At 40.0% G+C, this 22,597-nt stretch overlaps 1 protein-coding gene and 1 long non-coding RNA gene across 4 annotated transcripts in view; one reads left to right on the forward strand and one right to left on the reverse strand.

Moving 5' to 3' along the window:
• LOC118220034 (protein unc-93 homolog A-like) overlaps positions 1 to 22,597 on the forward strand; it is a 58,686-nt gene that overhangs the window by 33,298 nt on the left and 2,791 nt on the right. For all 3 annotated transcript variants that reach the window (XM_035403629.1, XM_035403636.1, XM_035403645.1), the window contains 2 exons: positions 5,971 to 6,106; positions 8,639 to 8,770. In XM_035403629.1, the coding sequence (XP_035259520.1) occupies positions 5,971 to 6,106; positions 8,639 to 8,770 (268 nt within the window). The remainder of the gene's footprint in view (positions 1 to 5,970; positions 6,107 to 8,638; positions 8,771 to 22,597) is intronic.
• Positions 18,231 to 19,856, reverse strand: LOC118220054. Its single transcript, XR_004763905.1, has 3 exons — positions 18,664 to 19,856; positions 18,491 to 18,583; positions 18,231 to 18,379 (listed from the first exon to the last, which is right to left on the reverse strand). It is a non-coding gene; the product is annotated as an uncharacterized LOC118220054 (long non-coding RNA).

A 22,597-nucleotide genomic window follows, 5' to 3' on the forward strand; every position in this document is an offset into this window, starting at 1 on the left:
TGTTGATATCATTAAATCAAATTTTGATCTCAATAATTAAATTTAAATTCTTGATATCGAAAATTGTATTTATGACATAAAGTATTGGCATTTGAACTAGCTAAAATTGAATTTCCAATATCAAGAAGAGTCATTTTAACTAACTTTCTGATATCAGAAATACACATAACTAGTTACAATTGAATATCTGATATCAACAATTTGCATTCTAACTAATTAGAATTGAATTTGTGATATCCTCAAGAAATGAATTAAAGCTAAAACGGCTTGCCATAGTGTGCAGACTCATGTAGACTTTGTATGTCAGAAGTAGTGTTTTGAAGTTGATTATGTACTGATCTGGACTGACTGTTTTCTTGATTTTGGTGAGGACACAGATGGTGCTATTTTGATTGATCTAATGTTGGCTGATGGATTTAGTATCCAGTGTCGGTGGCCATCAGCAGGTCATTGAAAACTTTCAATTCAGTGTGGTTTCAGTGCTATGTACGGGGTGAAAATCAGACTGAAATGTTTCACAATTAGAGGATGACTGTGACTGAAGCTGGGAGACAACATTTTTCCTGATTTTAGAAAGAAGCGGTAAGTTGGTAATAAGCACTGGTGTAGTGGCATTGTAACACAGTAACAATGACAAAATAAATAGTGAACTGCTATTAGTGTAAGGGGGTTCCCCTTTTACATTTTAAATATTTCCATCTAACATGGTTTTTTTAATACATTTAGCACCTAGCTGAAAAACGCTTCTGGTAAAACAAATGTTTTGCTACTGAGCACAGTCTCTTTATCACGCCTGCTGACTCCCTGTCAACACAGAAAACATCTTTTTTTTTTTTTTTTACCTTAGGGGTCTGATAAGAGGCAGACTTCCCTAAACTATTGTGCACAGAAGACGTCATAAACAAAACTACTGGGGCTACACTGCAAGATGTAAACCACTAGTTAGAAGCAAAACCAGGATGGCCAGGTTACAGTTTGCTAAGAAGTATGTTTTAAAAAAAAAAAAAAAAAAAGCCTGCAGAGTTTTGGAAAAAGGTCCTGTGGACATATGAAATCAATATTTCTTTGTATCAGAGTGATGACAAGAGCAAAGTGTGGTGGCTGAAAGGAACTTCCTAAGACCCAAATCACCCCTGCTCATATTGTTTGATTACAAATCTAAAATTGTGGTGTACAGAGCCAAGTCTAGAAAAAAGTACATCTTTGTCACAAACATTATGAACTCACTAGGCCATATGGCCATTTTATTTTTTTAACAGTCGTTCGAAGAAAAGAAAGATTAAAAAAAACCCACAAATTGCAGAGCATTGAAGTTGAGAAATAGAGCTGATCTGGAATCAGACGTTTTGCACAAATACGCAGGTATCCCGTGTTTTTCCACATACACCCAAATAGAGGTTAATATGTGAATGAAGCACTGAGAGTAATATGTGTCTGTCACACACCAAGTGGGACACCCCGGGGAGGGAGATGCAGCAGTACCGAGTTGTCTGTCGCATGAAGAGAGAGAGAGACACCTTCACCCTTCCCCCTCACAGGTTCCAGGCAAAAACAATAAACTAAAACAACAAGCTAAAATAACAAAGACAAAAGAAAGTAAAACAGAGCAGCAACTTTTCATGCTCTGTAGCTGACCTGCTTTCCTGGCCAGGTTCAACTCCTCCAGCATCCCAGCTGAGAATTGCTTTCTTTTTTAGTGCTCAAAATAAAATGAAACGAAAATCATAATTACACTCTCGGTGTTAGCTCCCGGCCTCGGCTCCCGAACTGTGGAAAGAAGCACCTCTTTAAGCACCTGGGCTGATTAGCTAACGCAGCCAAGGTGCGTGTGCTCTCTCCACCAGCCGACGCAGCTGAGACCAATCTGCCTCTCCGGTGGAGTGACTGCTACAGTGTCTCTTACCATCTGGACCAACATGTTCATATTTTATGCGAATTACAACTATTTTGGGTACATTTTTCTACTGATGTGCAATGATGAAAATAGGTAGACTACATTATCGATGCTATTCTGCAATAGCCTACTAAGCCTGTCCGGACGGGGCTAAAGACAGCGCATCTATTGGCTGCTGGTAGTGTACCATTATAAATTGCGTTGTTGACCATCACAAACCTTTTGAGCCAACAATTAAAGCACATTACAGCTTCAAATTTATCAGTTGAGATATTAACAGGTATAATTTATGGATTTGTTGCTGCCTTCTTGGATTACCGCAATTTTAGCCATTTTCATCTGTACTTTGTTTTGGTTTATCCACTTGGCTGAGACTTATGAAACTTTGCAGCTTGGTAGAGGGTACATCCCAATGGCAACTGAGTGATTTTGGCACTGATTAGCACCTTAGTGGAGCTATCATCATTCGAATTTCCAGTATTCAAACAATCATAACTCTCTTGCCATTCAGAATGTCTCTCCTCATGGACAACTCAAATAGATCCAGGAGTCATTTTGTCAATTACCAATTAGAATTTTCCACCATTTTGAAGTTTTTGTAAAATCTTTAAGATATCTCCTCCAAGACTGTTAGACAAATCAAAATGTAACTGGCATTAATTTGTTCAGGAGAGGGCCCTCTAAAAAGTTACTGTGATGAAAGTTGATACTCCAAAAACTGCATTAAGCCATAATTAAAAATTGGCTTATCACAAAAATGCTCAGAACTCAATTGATGACATTTGGCTGTTACATTGGTACTGACAAATTGAGCCTATACCTAAGGGACTGCCCCAATTGAGACATGGTGGCGTTATAGGGTACAATATTATTTTAAAAATGATTAAATTCATGAAAACCATTGTCTTTTAGACATTTAAAACCTACTTGAGTGATCAATTTCCTCAGCTGGAATATATATATATGCACCTAATTTGTCATTGGTAATAGTAATGGCTATATCTACATAGCAGAGCCACCGACAATTTCAGAGACTTTTCTCCACGCTGCGTTCCACTTATCAGTGTCTCTGTAGGAGATCGTATAAAGTTGGGAAACCCAATGTGGCAAACAAGCCAGCCACAGGCCACTGAAGTGGCTTTCCTAGGGGCCCTCCAGCACAGAGACACAGGGAAAAGATGTTCAAATAGTCCACATTTATTTACAAGGGTTTGGCAAGATGTTACCGCCAAGGAGCAGATGTAAAACACTGTCATGACAGAGAGGCTTCCCTTGTGTGGGTGGGGATGGCAGATTTAACCTGTGCGCACTGATTACCTCACTACGCACAGGTGCAGCCACCCCTGTTCCTGGGCCCAATTAGCCTGGCCAATTATCTAATTCATAACCAATTATCTAACTAGCCAGGTGTAATTAGCTTGACCCAGGGCAGGTGTGGCTGCTTAAACCAGCCATCCCCACACCACACCCAATAAAGGCAATTACGAGTGAGTCCTCCATTGTGGAACTATAGAATGTGGAACTAAAATATATATTTATAAAAACATTGGGACAATTTACTTGACGGATCATTAGATCAAATCTGATTGGTTACCGCAATGTGACCGCCTGGGGATCAAAGTTAAACTTCAGCCATCTCCCCCACCACCTCGGCCTGCGCCGCCTGCAATCCCAACATGAATGGAGGCGGTGTCGCCGCCAGGCAGTGCCGCGTACAGTGTGGCTTCTCTGTAACTTAGCTCAGCTACGAAGGATTATTGCTCCTGGTAGTGCCGGAGAGTGATGCAAAACTTCAGCTCTTAAGAAATACATGCAACCAAGCTAGGTATTCGCCCACTACCGACTATACAACGAGTGTGGTGTCGTTAGGGTTAGAAAGTTAGTCAGGGAGAAAGGGAGAGAGAAAGACTATACATATGATTGTATTCTTAGATTACATCACCAGCGCAAATGATTGTCAAACACAAAATGGAAACACACAGTCACATTAAACTCAATACAGACTAAGCTAAACTTCTATTGCCTGGAAATTTACTCAGTCTTGCTGTCCATCCATTTAGGTAGCGGCCTCCAGTGGTCGCTGTGGGGTCCTGGAGAAACCAGTCTTGGTGTTGTGAAATTGTGGAGGTTTCCAGATGTGAGACGCGCAAGCCGAGTCCTTGTTCCGTAGCAACAGCGATGTGGTTCTTCCCGTGGTCAACAAGGTTCTTCTTCCAGTAGCTTGTCATGGTTAGTCGAGGCAACATCGTGCGTGTGCTGGATGGGCTAGGCTTAGTCGCCGCCAGCGAGCTAAATCGGCAGAGCCTGGTTACTGCTTACAGCGACTTTGTGCGTATAGATACGTTGGTGACAGCAGTGATCCTAGGCGTTCTGCAAGCATTTGAATTAGAGTTCTATAGAGTTGTGAGAACTTGAGTTAGGCCCATAGGAGTTCTACATTATATGGGATTTCAAAGGACAATCGGTGGGGGGGGGGGGGGGGGGGGGGGGGGGGGGGGGGGGGGGCATGACCTTCACACCATTGGTGTGTGACAAGGATCTAGAAAGCTGCGCATACTGATGATGTCATCAGATGCACGTCAGATGCGCTGCATGTTCTTAAAGAAAGAAAGAAATTTGGACGACACAGACTGACCGAGTGCACCTAAAACAGTTATGAAGAGGCATGAGTGTTATCCACTGAACTGTTTAAGAACTAGAAGGAAAATGTGGTCACGTGACACCATTCAATTCTATTCAATTCGATTCCACATGTGGCACCACCGCAAGATGGCTGCCATGGCCCGGAAATATAATTATATGATGAGGCTGCCATGTATTTCCTATGAGAGTTGTATAAATCCAACAAACTTGCTACTGCGCGAATTAGATGCCAAAAGCTCACATTGAGGTAGTCAATAGAGGCAGGCAATAACATTATACATTTTTCCTGGAGCATAAACTTTTTTTTTTGGCTGAACAGAAAAGAGAAAATTATGACAAAATATCACTATTCCGTTTGCGTTGACTAGGCGGACTGATCTCTGATTGGTTGAGAACAAAATCGATGAGATTTGAAACACGGTCTTGAAAAAACCACAGTGGCTTCTTCACTTACTTCAGCTGTGGGTAGGCCCAGAGCCGTGGAGCTCTATCTATGGCTCTGGGTAGGCCTAGTACAGCTAAATAGCACGATAACTACTTGTTAGCTAACAGTTATAAATTTTGCTAGCTTAGCTGGCTAGCAACTGTTGCCTGGGTGTTTTTACCTTGTGCTTAATAAAAGTTTCTAATGCATTTTTGCATTTGATATTCTGCCCTATGCTATGGTGCTGTTTGTGAACTAACTGAATTACTCAGCAGCCATTACACTGTGCAAAACAGACAAGCTGACCACATTCATGTGCCATGTCACGTTGGCCAATCAGAGAATTTACTATGGGCCGTGGAAAAAGCGCTGTTTTGAGAAGGCAGTTTCCCTTGTAGTTCTTATGTACTTCATTGGTGTTATCCCACATCCACCTGGTCTCTCAATGGAGTCGATGCATGAATCGAGGGTGCAATGCATGCTTTTGCACCCTCGTGGAACTCACTATGTACTTTGCCAGCTTTACTATTGACACAGTATTTGCTACTTAATCTCCAAACAGAACTCAAATTTGTGTTGTTGAATTCCAGTGTGCTTTAACGGGGGGAACAGGTGAGTCACTACATAGTGTTCTAAGATAGTAATTAAGTAATCAGAGCATTTAATGTCTTCAATGCATATCCCATTTATTAGGGTTGGGATGCAGTTAATCAGTGCTTGTTAAAGACTCATTCCCTTTAAAAATGATAGGACCATTGGGTGCATCAAAGACTATATGGTATACTTTATCTGTGATTGTGATCCTGTATTTATTCAAAAATGTACTATTACTGTTTAATTAAATATGGGGGGGGGTTGATTAGAAAAACATAAAAAAAACCAGACCAGCATTTCTATACACAGCTCTATAAATGCTGGGATGTTACTTGTAGAATTCATATTTTGTATTTTTATTTTCTGGTAAGTTCAGTCTCTCACAATCATGTCTCGCTAACATGTCTTCCTGCAGTACTACGTAACTTGCACGATGGGTATATACTTTGTGGGCTACTCAATGATTTGTTTTGGTGCAACAAATGCCTTGTGCTCCTTGGCCTTTGGGAAGATGGCACAGTATACAGGAAGATTTGCCCTATTCACCTTTGGTAAGTGGGACCAATTAATTGAATCAAGGTAAAAATTGCTGATTATTTTGTCCGAATAGACTGTCACAAATTATGAATTAGTATAGGGAGACTCCACTCTGGTCCTGCGGTGGGGTGAGGGGGGGGGGGTCTAGTTTATATAATAATCTGGGTTCAAAATTCATTTTTGGTTTGAGGGGGATTTCAAAGGTTTGGAAGGGAATTTGAGTAAGGGATGGGTGTTGGTAGAAGCAATATACAATATGATAACTTAATAGCCTAACCCTTTCCCTTTCTTCATGACCATTAACTATCAAAATAACTTAATGCTTTAAACCTATCAAAATAACTTAAAACTGTTCAGAAAAACTGTTCAGGATAAATGAACACAGTTTGTTAATAAAAAAATAAAAAAATAAAAACAAATATTAAACAGTTTCACTTTGAACATTTGATTGAGCTATTGACATGAAAAATAAATGTTATGGGTTAGTGCCATTGGCTTGTGCTAGATACATAACAAAATCTCATAGAATTGCAATCAAAGGCTAACAGCACACTAGCACGAGCTTTGTTTAAGTTTGATCACCACTGCAGTGATATATATATATATGTATATATATATATATACACTGATCAGCCACAACATTAAAACCACCTACCTAATATTGTGTAGGTCTCCCTCGTGCCACCAAAACTTTATTAGGTACACCTGTTCAACTGCTCGTTAGCACAAATATCTAATCAGCCAATCACGTGGCAGAAACTCAATGCATTTAGGCATGTAGACATGGTCAAGACGATCTGCTGAAGTTCAAACCAAGCATCAGAATGGGGAAGAAAGGTGATTTAAGTGACTTTGAACGTGGCATGGTTGTTGGTGCCAGACGGACTAGTTTGAGTATTCCAGAAACTGCTGATCTACTGGGATTTTCACGCACAACCATCTCTAGGGTTTACAGAGAATGGTCCGAAAAAGAGAAAATATCCAGTGAGTGGCAGTTCTCTGGGCGAAAATGCCTTGTTGATGGCAGAGGTCAGAGAAGAATGGCCAGACTGGTTCGAGCTGATAGAAAGGCAACAGTACCTCAAATAACCACTCGTTACAACCGAGGTATGCAGAAGAGCATCTCTGAACGTCACAACACGTCAAACCTTGAAGCAGATGGGCTACAGCAGCAGAAGACCACACCAGGTGTCACTCCTGTCAGCTAATAGCAGGAAACTGAGGCTACAATTGGCACAGGCTAGAAGATTAGAAAATTGGAAAAACGTTGCCTGGTCTGATGAGTTTCGATTTCTGCTGCGACATTCAGATGGTAGGGTCAGAATTTGGCATAAACAACATGAAAGGATGGATCCATCCTGCCTTGTATCAACGATTCAGGCTGGTGGTGGTGGTGGTGTAATGGTGTGGGGGATATTTTCTTGCAGACTTTGGGCCCCTTAGTGCCAATTGAGCATCGTTTAAACGCCACAGCCTACCTTGTATTGTTGCTGACTATGTCCATCCCTTTATGACCACAGTGTACCCATCTTCTAATGGCTACTTCCAGCAGGATAATGCGCCATGTCACACAGCTCAAATCATCTCAAACTGGTTTCTTGAACATGACAATGAGTTCACTGAACTTAAATGGCCTCCACAGTCACCAGATCTCAATCCAATAGAGCACCTTTGGGATGTGGTGGAATGGGAGATTCGCATCATGGATGTGCAGACAAATCTGCAGCAACTGCGTGATGCTATCATGTTAATATGGACCAAAATATCTGAGGAATGTTTCCAGCACCTTGTTGAATCTATGCCACGAAGAATTAAGGCAGTTCTGAAGGCAAAAGGGGGTCCAACCCGGTACTAGCAAGGTGTACCTAATAAAGTGTCCGGTGAGTGTATATATACAGTATATATTGTTCCAAACAATATGGAGCTCACTGTATGTCCAATTTACTCACACACTCTCTGAGCATGCAACTGCAAACTGAATTTGCTTAATCTGCCATGGTCTGCAATTTTGGAATTAATTTCACATTTTATGCGCATATCTCATCTGAATTGGCCCCTTCATGTGCAGCTGGTGAGGTCTGGATTTGATGAATTTTTGATACACATAGAGCCCATTCTTGCTTGATCGGTCAAGTTGTATAGTTCATACAACTTGACCGATCAGTTGACCGATAAGTCTAAAATTCTGTATCTCTGTAGTTCAAATGTGTAACTTCCCTTTCCAGACCCCATATATATATACAGCATAGAGATTGGGTACAACTAAAAATAAAATAAAATCTGCAGACTCTTCTGCTCCAGGACCAGGGTTGAGCCTTCCAGATTTTGTAGGATTGCATTACCACATCATACCTGTTAATATTTGTGAATTATTTAATGGGCTATAAAGGTAGTGTATCCAGCAAAATTTCCTTATGCAGTAATGTGTTCTACAATAAATTGAATCCTGGTAGAGTCAATGCATTCTGCAGCCATTCGTGGGAGAAAAATAAATAATTCATAGGTGCTAAAAAGTAATTGTTATAATTGTTTTATACTTCTCTCAGCCGCAGGGATGAATTGTGCCTGCATCATCGCGCTGTTGTGCTGGAAGCCCCATCCAGACCAATTGCCTGTCTTCTTTGTGTTCCCTGCTATCTGGGCCATGGCTGATGCTGTGTGGCAAACGCAGATAAATGGCAAGTTATTTTCCAAAATTCTGACGGTATGATGTGTCTAAGCTTCCACATGTGGGGTTGTGGGGCGTATTAACTTCAATTACTTGAAGTCTTTGATTACTACCAAATTTTTGAGAAAACAGTGTCTTCGGAAAGTATTCACCCCATTGAGCTTTTTCTCATTTGCCCTGTTACACCTTAATATTTTAATGCATTCAAATTCAAGAACTGAAGAATAATGCAAATTTCATAGTAATAAAAAAGGCCTTTTTCAGGGAACAAGTAATGGGTTAACAACTTACAGCTTTTCTGCAGCAATGGGAGTGAATTAAGCCTTGAAAGTTGATGCAAACAATTCCTACAGGTGTCCCAACTTTTGATGATTACTTACAAACCCTATGTCTGTATAAAATCGGTGTTGGAACAGTCTGTGTTACTACACCTCTGAAGCATTATTCGGACAATATTGCACTGCAGGAAGTAGTATATTGCTATCATAATGGGGAGAAAAGTGCAATTAACAAAGGATGAAAGACAGACCATTATAAGAAGAGAATACTTCGAGCTGCAGGTTTGAAAGTTTGAGTGGAAGTACAAAAGCCATTGCTAAAATAGCAAAATAAGAAAAAGAGGCTTGCCTGGGCCATGAAGCACCAGCAGTGGTTTACTGAAGACTGTAAGAAGGTCTGATGGACCGATGAATCAAAATTTGAAATTTTCAGTTCATCACGCAGGGTTTTTGTACGCCGTCGAGTAGATGAAAGGATGGTTCCTCAGTGTGTGACACCAACTGTCATACATGAAGGAGGAAGCGTGATGGTCTGGGGCTCTTTTGCTGGATCCAGAGTCGGCGACTTGCACAGAGTGACTAGCACCCTGAACTAAAAGGGCTACCACAACATTTTGCAGCGCCATGCAATACCCTCTGGTCTACGCCTAGTTGGTCAGGGGTTCATCCTACAGCAAGATAATGATCCAAAACATAACTCCACGCTATCTCAGAACTACCTTAAAGGAAAAGAACAAGATGATACGCTTGAAATCATGGAATAGCCATCACAGTCTCCAGACTTAAACCCCATTGAGCTGGTTTGGGATGAACTGGACAGAAGGGTGAAAGCAAATCTACCAAGTGCAACGCATTTGTGGGAACTTCTGCAACAGTGTTGGGAAGAACTTTCCGAACAATATTTGATTTCCATTGTAAAAAGAATGCCACGAGTGTGTTCAGCTGTTATATCTATAAAAGGTGACTTCATTGTTGAGATGAAAATTTATATTAATCTCCAATTGTTCATTTGTTCTAAGCTTTAATTTCAGAGTACATTGAGACAACTGTGTAAATTTCAATAAAAACTGGAAAAATGAAGGTGTTCTAAAACTTTTGACCAGTAGTGTAGAAGTTACAAGACTAGTTGAGAATTGGGACTACAACAGTACTATGATCTGTTTATAAAAGCAGAAAGATTGGCACAGCCTACAACAATCAGGAACGGAATGCATTGTTTTTTTGCCGGGCTTCATTCTGAGGACAAAAGATATCTATGGTGATATCAAAGCAGCAATTGTTGTGGCTCGTCCATCTGGGAAGGGAATACATTTTTTGTTCCTAAACATGACGTTGCGCATTATGGCTAAACATTTCCACTTTGGAACAGAAGTGTTCTATAAATCTCTTGGCTCATTCAGGTACAATTCTGCAACATTGTGCCATGCTGCAATGTTCTTTTATGAGAGAAGGCATTTTCTTCTTGGTAGTCTTCCATGAAAGGGTACTTGTCTTTTTCCAATGGTGGAGTCATGAAATCTGCCATTTACCTAGATGTAGCTTCAGGGCCCTTTAAAACAATGCCAAATATGAATTTTTTATTTTTTATTTTTTAGATGAATGGTCCACAATCAAAGGAATGCAGTTATTATTATCACGGCAACATCAGGAGTCAAATCAGGAGAATTATTATGACAATTCGAGGGCTTAGAACCAGAGGGACGTAATGTATGAATGGCATGCAGTTTCTGTCAAAAAGTTTGATGGATTGAAACCCCGCCCCTTTCCCCGCCCCCTATAGTAACTGTCAAAAAGTTTGATGGATTGAAACCCCCGCCCCTTGTCCCACCCCCTGTGGTGTATTATTTTTTATAATCATTATTTAATTTAAAAAAAAAGTTTTATATAGTCATTGTTTAATAGTTTTATTTAGGTTTGTTGGTTTTTAGCGTAGCATATGCGTGATTTGGCATATATTTTATTTTAATGGAAATGTTTGTTTTTAAAAGTAAAGTAATCCATGAGGGAAAGTGTTCATTATCTTTGTGCTTTTTAAGCGTGTTTGAAAAGGGTAGTTTTGTGTAAAAATGCTTTAGCAACTTAAAACATTTTATTGTCTTGAAACACCAATTGCCACCAAATAACCGAAAAGGCAAATGAATGCGTTAATAGGGTTACATGCGTTAAAATGTTTAAAACAAGTATAAATTATGTTAGAAAAGTTTGGTAGTTGTTTCGTAAAGTAGATTAGTTTATTAGTTAGACGAGGAGACAGCGTTGTGTGTATGAGCGTTAGTTTTGTGTCAAATAGAATTTAAGAAAAGCGAAAGCATGTTAAAATTGTAAAACAATGAAAATAGCAAGTAGTTACATCTTAGAATTGTTTAAAAAGCAAAGGCAAAACGTGACAGTTGTAAGTTATCAGGCTATGTGTGAAAAGAGTTTCTTTTTAAAAAACTATGACAGAAGAGACATTTAGAGAAAGAAGACATTTAGAGACAGAAACAAGCAAACCTAGGTTATTTTCTCTGCGGAAATCCTTCTTCGGATTGATGTCCGTAATTGTGGAGAGAGAGAGAGCAAAAAGAGCAGCTATGTCCGATGTCTAGGTCCGACTGGAATCACTGTCACACGGACAGGCTCGGCGAAAGTTTGTGGGTCTGGCGTAGGCTGTGACGGGTTTTTGTCATGTGACAGCATAGGCTGTGGTATGTATTGTGAGGCGGAGGTTTGCTTTGAGGGGGATGGACTTTTCATAAATGTGCACCTATTTCAAAAGCAACGTTGTGAGACAACGGTCTCTTTGAAGTGTGCAAAGATCCTATATAACATATATTTATATGAACTAGTAGCGCAACTTGGAACCCCTTTTATCATTATGTTTCCAGACGTTAACAAAAAATAGTCTATTCAATGGTAAATGGGCGGCATTTATATAGCGATTTACAATTGATGCCTCTCATTCACCAGAGCAGTTAGAGGTTAGGTGTCTTGCTCAGGGGACACTTCGAAACGCCTGAACCGGCAGCCCTCCGACCGACAGACCGCCGCTCTTACCTCATGAGCTAAGTCACCCCTAGTAGAGCTTTTGGTTATTAAATAACACAAGGAGCTAACATAGCCTATATTTATATGAACTAGTAGCGCAAAGGGGAAACCCTTTTATCATTATGTCTCCAGACGTTAACAAAACAATAGTCTACTATGGCCTGCAGAATAGAGTCGCAATATAATAGTAGCCTAGGTCTAATTCTTATTTTTACGTAGGCTATAGCCCACAAGCATTTTAAAAAGTAGCAAAGTTTCAAAACAAATGTTTTGGGTCGCCTTTTACGTTGGTAAGCTTTTGTCTAATATTTAGCTAGCCTACAGCCGTGATAAACACTTTGTTTTAAAAACACGACTAAGCTATGATAGAGCAGAACTAATGAGCTTATTGACCATTAGATCTAATTACAAATCAGCGTTTTCTATAAAGGTTATGATTGCCTACAGACCTTATGTTTTCCTCCACACTAGGCATTTGAACATATAAAATTGCTGATCACCACTTCCATTGAATTTTGAGTGGTTTAGTAAACTTTGTAACACCTGTGGTGTTCCGGGTCTAAAATGACCGCCATAGGAAATGAATGGGTAAGACTATATTATGTTCATCCAGCAGAGATGAACATAAAGATTCAGGAAGTCCTTCTACAAATTGTACATTCTTTATTTTACAAAGCAGTTCATCATACATTGGCTGCCAGCATGAATAAAACCAGACAATATTCTGTGGTACGGTGGACAAAACATGAGATGCGTTTTCTAATATCATTTTCACAAAGACACTTTTACCACAGTTTGATGGTTCTGAGATGATGCATGAAAACGGATGTTGAAGATGGCTGTCAAAACCCTCATCCCCAAACACTGATTTAGAAGCCATATGGTAATGTTGTGAAATCGGGGAGCAGGACCCTTTTGTTGTACACTACTCTGAATGTTTTAGAAACTGTGCGGTTGCTGAGTGAAAAGCCTTTCCTACACCTAACAATTTGCTGTGTGCTTGTGAAAATTTCGCGGGCTGGAGCTTTTGGGTTACATACATGATGACGCACCAAATCTGTGAGGGATGAAAGATTGACAACCTGTGTGTTAGTAAAATGCAGTGTTATACCTTTAGCTTTCATGCAAGATTTACCTAGCAGTGTTCTATAGCCGTATGTCTTGGGACCCCCCGACACAAATTCGACAATGTGGTCACCTGGGTCCAGTTCGCTTGTCAGCTCCCCCAAAAAGTCCCCGAGAGGAGGTACCCAGTCACCTGGCCGACTCACAAAGATGACAGAATCTGTATCGTGGTACGGAACCCTGTCAGGCAATTTATCCATGACGGAATAAAGCTCGAGCCGGGCATAAGCGGTGGTGAATGCCGCTATGAACACATTGCTGAATTTGGGAGGTTTTGGGAAACCCTTTGCATGTTTCCACTGGACCAGAGCCACGTCTTCTGTAAGAAATGAAAAATGTGAGACATCATACTCATTTGAAAACATGTATTGCAGGAACTGTTCGGGGTCCCGGATCAAGGTCGTGTTTGGTTGATTGGTTCTCTGTCCGAATTTACCCCAAAGACTATTTAAAAACAGTTTTGATATCTGTCTTTTGGCTTTGCTGACAGAAATATTGTTTGGATCTAAGTGGATGCCCTCCTTCTCCCAGTAACTTTGGACATATTCTGCCTTGTCAGTGTCATTAGACACCCAAGAGGGATAGCCAGAAGCTTCTTGTTTCCTCTTTAAATGCATCGTAATGTAGTCACTAAAGAGAGAATCAGACCTTTCTGGAAAATGCCAAACTTCAAAAATTTTGCCAATTTTGCAGCCTTTCACAACAGCCTTAGCCAATTCGACGGTACACCATACACCTGTGAGAGAACGCAACTCATCAGAATGTTCACACCGACCTTGATGCTCAGATTCCGCACAAGTCCTGCAAAGTGGAAACATTAATTTCCCTGAAACCCTGTACGGTAACACTGGTAGGTAAAGCTGTCTAGGGGGGTGCACCCTGGCTTTGACCAGACCAAAAATAATCTTCGATTTGGTCAAAGTCACGGAAGATGATGGTGGGGTGACCTGTAGGGTAAACTTTAGTCTTGTTAACAAAAGGGTATAGACTGGTGAAATCAAAATAATGTATTTGCTCATCTTCTTGAGCTTTGTAATGAAAGTTTAATGCATTAGTTCGACCACCAAACAGAGCATCGCGCGGTTCCAGACGTTCCGGGTAATCAAGATCGTAGGAACGTCTGCACCTCCGCGCTCTCCTGTGTATATCTTACCCATTCGTGCTCCCACATTACAACCACATGCAGATTGTAGGTGTTACGCAGAGTGTCAACTTTTTCTTGAAATTTGTTATACATTGCACCAAAATCCATTTTTGTCAGAGGGTTAACGGTGTTTGGGTCAAAGCATTCCGGACACCCGTGAAAAAAACAGCCGGCCATTTCATATGCTGTGCGCACCCCTTTTGACTCTGAATACCCATCTAGATAATAAGCACCCATCTTAACCTCACCCCGGTTCAGAGCATGCTGAATGAATCCATTGTCACGGTGACTCAGATATTCTAACCATTGAATGCCCGGTGTGGAAAATGACTTTTGCTGTTGAATGTAGTTATCGGGCGATGTTACAGCAATGGTGTCTTTTGGTAAGAAACTCGTGCAGTACTGTTTCATACAAACCGAGGCTATAGTTACGCACTGGACAGGGTTTAGGCCTGTGCTCCCTAGAACCTCGGTACGGAACCTTAAGCACATTTAAAGCAAAATGACAACGTCTTTCTGGCATTACTCAGCCATTTCTTTTCTAAAATCAAACACCCCTCCAGACACGTTATTATACCACCGCATAAATTCCTCCCTTTCCTTTTCCATCATTGTATCGACCCCATAGTACAAGAGTGGTGGGTGCGGGCCAATGTAATTCTGGTTACCGATTTTATTCCAGAAATGGGGAAAGTAGCCTTTTTTTGAATTTTCAAAACCTAGAGCAGCAGGCATTGCACTCAGTTTCATTGTTAGAAAACAAAGGGAGTCAACATACCTCTGTTCGATATAGTATAGAATTCATCATGATCAATTTCCACAGACGAGCTTTTGCCTTTCATCTACGATCATTTTTGCATTGCAGAGAAAAGTTCGCGGGAATCAGTGGATATGCTGCTACAGTTGCCTATATATTGTGTGACAAAAACAAATTAACATTAGACCTTTGTTTCAATAAGAACAAAATAATTCACCCTTATGTAGCCTATATCCTTTTCCCTGGGCTTCCACGAAATCCCAGACTATGGCTTATATGTCCCGATTGATGCTTTTTATTTTATCCTTTGTAGCCTATATGTACGTATTTATTGAAACTATCACAAGGTCTCGTCTTAACTGACTCTTAAAGAGATTAGCAGATGATCTCTAGTAGGCATAGCTTCCTCTTCTGCAATATTAGATTGATGTAAAATGATTATGACAACACTTGTTATATTAAAACGTCATTCACAAGCCTTTACAAGTGAGACAATCGATTCGCTTGGCATCGATTGATAAACTTTTCAGCACCACAGTGAAGGCCAGATCCAACTTACGATGTACCTTTGAGGTGTCCATTAAGGCAACTGTTAAGGTATAGTTTGGGAAACACTCGTAAAAAAGCGGTTTCCCTTTGAAAGGTATACCTTAGGAGCCTTCGTAAAACGTTAAGGTACATCGAAACTCGGAACCGCAGCCCTGTATAATTAGATGTGGTGTTACGCCTTGGTCAATTAAATACTGCATCAGCAGGTAGCCGCCGTACGCCTTTGAATTGTGTGCGATGAATGTGTAGCCCTTGTACTTTGGAATCCGATACCTTTGGTAAAAAGCCTCTACGCATTTATTGCCAGATCCCACCCAACGCTCGCCATTAAAATCAATACAGCATATGAAATTTGCTAGCCTATATGTTGGCCTTGGTCTTGCCGACACTCAAAATCATAAAACACGTAACGGTGGCTGGGGCTTTCAGGTTTCACCCGTTGTATGAAACACACATGGCTACTCTCAGGAGTCAACACAGCCTTGCAGGTGTTGCAACGCTGTGGACTACAACTGTGTGGTTTAGGGGCCCCATCACTACTGCTCAGACAAAGAATCCCCCCGCAACTCTAACTGTACAACATCGTCGGGGGGACGCCAGCTCGTGAACTTTGTTCATTAAATGTTCTAGGGTGTTTAAAACATGAACATAAAACTCTGCGTAGTTGTCCACATCGTACAAAGATGCAAAGTTCAACCGTAACCTAATTTCTGTATTGTTGAAATGTGGTCTGCGTATCACCTGCATCTCTGTATCGTTAAGGCCCCCACCATTTTGGTCATCATTAGTACTATCTGTAGCCGAATGCACGTTATTGTCGACAATGTTAGGTCTAATCTCTGGTTCTACGTAATTACCTATCGCACGGTTTACAGCGTCCAAAGCGCGTAGCAGCCCCCCAAACACATCAACATCCCCATGCTCTACAGGTTCATCCTCTGCATTCATGTTTATTGAGCCTTGATTAACATCATTAATAATGTGTAACAGGTGAGGGTTAACCTCTGCTTGCTGCTGTTGTAAGTTTAAACTGTTAGTGTCATGGTTAGTATCATGATTAGCATCCAACATCCGGTTTTCATCATTGTGTCTTTTATTACTCTGACGCCGGGCACCCACCGCACGCGTCGCGTATGCGTCGCGTAAACAGCAGGGCGAAGCAGCACGGCGCGACGCGTAGGGTGTCTCCACTGGTTCCGTTTGTGTCGCGCAAAGGCTTGCGTAAAAGCTATATATTCCTAGTAGCTCTCGCAGTCTGCAGTGGGCTTTTACAACGTGTATTTCACGTTTGTTCACGACTGTTGATTATTGGTTAAGTGAATACTTTGGTGAGAGACCTTTTTCAGTTTGTTAATTTGGTAATATTTCGTTAACTCGTAAATAGCCTACGTGAGAAAGTAAACGCTTTCAAGAAGTACCATAAACTTAAATCGCAACGTAGCCTGCATAACAATCAATCTCAAACTGTATTAATTTATTTGCTTGGTTAACAAGCGTGCCAATTTCATGAAGAATATGTAATGATCATAATAATAATAAATAATCCGTAATCAACCATTGGGAATTCCCGTGTTGTCTTGCCATTCACGTCAAAACATTTATAGGATCAGATTTAGTAAAATCAGCTAATCATGAAAAAGTCAGTCACAGTTTTAATCTTGAAGGGATATGAACACCACAACGCCATGAACACCGGAAGCTTTGAAGTACAAGTGCAATAAAGGCTTGCTTACAACTTCATTTATAAAATAGGTGCATTTTCATCGGCAAGACCACTAAATAATCTGATTTTTTTAAAGCTCTGTGGATTATCTGATTTTTATTAACAAGCCCTTTTTGAAAGCACGGCGAACGAAGACATCGGAGAAGTCAAATAGGCTGAGCAATGGTTGGTTAAAAACTATCTTCCAATACTCGAGCTAACAAACCGCTGCTCGGTGCATTCCCTTCTACGTCACTCAATAGCCTACGTCTTTCTGTGGTGTATTTTCAAATTTACCCCACCCCCTCCGCAAAATAAGACAGCGAAACTAAGTTTGCCTTTTCCCCAGGTTCCAGTTATTTATTTATTTTTACAAAACGAAAAGGCTTGTATTTTAAAAAAATATATCTGGGAGGTAACTAGGGACACACCCCCAGTAATATAAGAATGAAATATAAATCAGAGCATGTATACCTAGCATTTTAGAGCATATTTCTGTGTATAAACAGGCCAACGTGACGCGCGACAAGCCGAAAAAATAGAACAGAAGCGAAAAACTACGCTTCAGTTCGCTTGTGTCGCGCGAGCTTCGCAGCCGGTACGCGACGCGTTCGCATCTGGTGGAGACGACGTCGCCCGCTGCCGTTGTAATAACAGTACTTCAACTACGCTTCAGTTACGCGCGTAATACGCGCGTAGTGCGCTCGCGGCCGATACGCGTGCGGTGGGTGCCCGGCTTGAGATTCAGAGCGTGTATCTTGCGGGCGTTTCAGTGCCATTTAATATTTTTTCTAAAATATTCAAACGTTGTCTGGAAGCGTCCAACTCACGGTTCAACAGCGACAAAATTAACATACACAGTTCTGATTTTTCGGTTTCTTGGGCCTCCACGTTTGTCGGGGGTATTGCTCCTGGCGTTGCGCCCTCTGATGGTGTTGCGACTCCGGGGCTCGGTGCCTCCTCGGAAGGTTGAAGCAGCGCTTCTCGATCCAGTTCCACGTCTAGAAGATCCGTGTTGAAGTCTGAAATGCTATTCTCTGCCGCATAAAGTAAGAAAGAAAGAAAGAAATTCATAATTCATTATGATTTGAACACATTTGTTTCTGCAGGTTCACAGATTACAAAATCATAAATTAATAAAATCTCACCGCGTTTTTTCTTCAGACTTGGAAAGTGTACCGAAACGGTATCCGTTGAAGACGTCGGGGCCTCAGTGACCACTTCTGGTTGACTTTCAGGGTCTTTTAAAATATAAATAACACAACTCAGATGACCGAAAAATAAAAGTAAAAAAGTGAACATAAATTTTAAAGTTTCATACTCTGTAGAAAGTTGTATATTTCGGTGTCCACTGCTGCGTGAACCTGTGCTTCTACCAATTGCGTTGGCTGTTCCAAATCCGCGACTACGGGTGTCGATTCTGTCTGATTGTAGGCTAAAAGCGGATAAATAAATAAATAAACATTTTAAAAGTACACACACACACACAGAACTGACAAACGTACTCTGACGAATAGACCCTTCCTGGCTGCATGCAAGATTAAATTTTGATGGGTCAAACACGTGAAGCGTCGCATCGGGTGCGTCTGTCGCGAACAGCAACTCTTCTAAATCTGAGAAATAAATCAAGACGTCGAGCCTTAATAATTTTCTTATACATGTAGTTATAAATGCAAAATTAAACTATAGGCCTAGCAAATTACATACCTGATAGGCTGCCCAGTTCTTCGAGTGTTTCCTGTCCATAGATCATGGCTTCTCAATGGAATTAAGTTATAATGCTGTCTTGGTGGGATTGGCTGGCCTAATTTATCCCCTGTGGATGGGGTTAATTTGTAACTCTGCACCCTACACTCCCACCAACGTTTCCCGCTTTTTGCAGTTATTTTTGAGCAATTCAAAGAGACCGTTGTCCCACAACGTTCGCTTTGTTAATGGCTTGACCTATTATTTTGATAACTTATGATAATAAGTATTATTTATTTGGATAGGGATTGATACATAAACATAGAGTTTTGTTTAACAAATAGTCTGATGTCTGTATAGGCAATCATAACCTTGTCGCAGGAAAAGTGACTAACGCGTGTACTTATTCTACTTTAGCTTTCTTAAAAAAAAAAACTCTTAACACTTTAAAACTTAACAAACCTTCACAAAACTTAATATAGCTTTTCCTTTTTTTAACTCTGCAAATACTTGGTTTTAAACCTAATTGTTTTTATAAACGTTCCCGTTGTATCATGGCAAGCTTACTTGCTTGCTTTTTATAAATTTAAAATCGGCGCCCTATCAACTCAACTTTATTTTATTCAAGACTCTGCTTAAAAAGAGGTCCATAGCAGGAGTAAAAAAATAAAAAATAAATAAAACGGCTTGTTAAGGCTTTGCATACTTGCATGGACTTCTTTTCTTTAAACTAACATACAAACCACAGCTTTAAATTAGTTACTTACACATTCTCGCATATTGCTTGATTTACTGATAGGCCTAAAGAATGCAAAAAAAAAAAAAAAATGTTTCACGTTGCACAAGCACTGCAGGCAATCATAACCTTTATAGAAAAAGCTATTTTGAGATGTTTATTAGATCTACTGATCAATAAGCTCGTTAGTTCTGCTCTATCATAGCTTAGGCGTGTTTTTAAAACAAAGTGTTTATTACGGCTGTAGGCTAGCTAAATATTAGACAAAAGCTTACAAACGTAAAAAGCGCCCCAAAACATTCGTTTTGAAACTTTGCTACTTTAAAAACACTCGTGGGCTATAGCCTACGTAAAAATAAGAATTAGACCTAGGCTACTATTATATTGCAACTCTATTCTGCAGGCCATAGTAGACTATTGTTTTGTTAACGTCTGGAGACATAATGATAAAAGGGTTTCCGCTTTGTGCTACTCGTTCATATAAATATAGGCTATGTTAGCTCTTTGTGTTATTTAATAACCAAAAGCTCTACTAGGGGTGACTTAGCTCATGAGGTAAGAGCGGCGGTCTGTCGGTCGGAGGGTTGCGGGTTCGGGCATGTCGAAGTGTCCCCTGAGCAAGACACCTAACCCCTAACTGCTCTGGTGAATGAGAGGCATCAATTGTAAATCGCTATATAAATGCCGCCCATTTACCATTGAATAGACTATTTTTTGTTAACGTCTGGAGACATAATGATAAAAGGGGTTCCAAGTTGCGCTACTAGTTCATATAAATATATGTTACATAGGATCTTTGCACACTTCAAAGAGACCGTTGTCTCACAACTTTTGAAATAGGTGCACATTTAGGAAAAGTCCGCCCCCCTCAAAGCAAACCTCCGCCTCACAAGACGAGCCACAGACCATGCTGTCACATGACAAAAACCCGTCACAGCCTACGCCACACCCACAAAACTTTCGCCGAGCCTGTCCGTGTGACAGTGATTTCAGTCGGACCTAGACATCGGACATAGCTGCTCTTTTTGCTCTCTCTCTCTCCACGATTACGGACATCAATCCGAAGAAGGATTTCCACAGAGAAAATAACCTAGGTTTGCTTGTTTCTGTCTCTAAATGTCTCTTCTGTCATTGTTTTCTAAAAAGAAACTTTTTTTCACACATAGCCTGATAACTTACAACTGTCACGTTTTGCCTTTGCTTTTTAAACAATTTTAAGATGTATTTGCTATTTTCATTGTTTTACAATTTTAACATGCTTTCGCTTTTCTTAAATTCTATTTGACACAAAACTAACGCTCATACACACACGCTGTCCCCTCGTCTAACTAATAAACGAATCTACTTTACGAAACAACTACCAAACTTTTCTAACATAATTTATACTTGTTTTAAACATTTTAACGCATGTTACCCTATTAACGCATTAATTTGCCTTTTCGGGTATTTGGTGACGATTGGTGTTTCAAAACAATAAAATGTTTTAAGTTGCTAAAGCATTTTTACACAAAACTACCCTTTTCAAACACGTTTAAAAAGCACAAAGATAATCAACACTTTCCCTCATGGATTACTTACTTTTAAAAACAAACATTTCCATAAAAATAAAATATATGCCAAATCACGCATATGCTACGCTAAAAACCATCAAACCTAAATAAAACTATATTAAATAATGACTATATATATTTAAAAAAAAATTAAATAATGATTATAAAAAATAATACACCACAGGGGGTGGGACAAGGGGCGGGGGTTTCAATCCATCAAACTTTTTGACAGTTACTACAGGGGACGGGGAAAGGGGCGGGGTTTCAATCCATCAAACTTTTTGACAGAAACCACATGCCATTTATATATGACGCAATTGACATTTGACAAACTTTACAGGAGAGCCAAAACAAAAAATGGCCATACTTTGTCCTGACTGTGTTTATTAAGATTCATCTTCCACATTAAAACTGCATACATATTTGGATGAAAATATACTTGAACAATAGTATGAAATTTATGAAGATCTTTAAAATATATTTCTTAAAAATGTGGAAAAAAGTCACACACGCCTTTTTGGAACCAACATTTTGTCTCATATAAAACATAAAAAAGGGCGTATGTAATAAAACAATAAACAAGGCCATACATTAATGAGTTTAAAAAAAAACAGTAATTTATTGTGATAATACAAAATTATGTTTACACTATAATGTGTATGTAATAAAGGTATGTTTATCTCTGTATCCATAAATGTTTTAATGCATTTTAGAAAACAGCAACACAGTTTCCTTAATCAATTCATTGGACACTTTCTAATCGGTTGCCAAGCAATCCTCTGGATCTGGCTTCCTCCTACGTACTTCTCAGTAGAGCTGCAGCAAGAGAGGGAAACACAGCAACTACACAAACACGCACATACACACACATACACATCTGCACATGTACAGTGCACACATACTCGCTATATTATATTAATGAATTAACAGTAATTAATTTAGCTGAAATATTAATCCTGGACAAACAACCGATTAACAACTGAAAATACAGAACATTGGGAATGTGAAATATATAACAATAAAACAATAACAATATATTTCATACAGATCATGTAAGTCTCGCATGGATTTTTTTTCATGAGATACTAGCCTACTCTGACTGACTGACTGACTTGCAAAGACTTGTAGAAGTCCACATAGGAGTGAGGTATACTCCCATTTGTGCAAAGCGCGAGTAAGTCTTTCTTTTTCTCGACACTGATCCCAGGAGGACTTGTGTGCATCTTCTTTGGCTCAATTGCATGGGACCCTCTGGTCTCCTGCTTTGCAACTTCAAGCATTCT

Source organism: Anguilla anguilla, chromosome 1 (genome assembly GCF_013347855.1).
Source record: "Anguilla anguilla isolate fAngAng1 chromosome 1, fAngAng1.pri, whole genome shotgun sequence".
Classification (NCBI taxonomy): domain Eukaryota; kingdom Metazoa; phylum Chordata; class Actinopteri; order Anguilliformes; family Anguillidae; genus Anguilla; species Anguilla anguilla.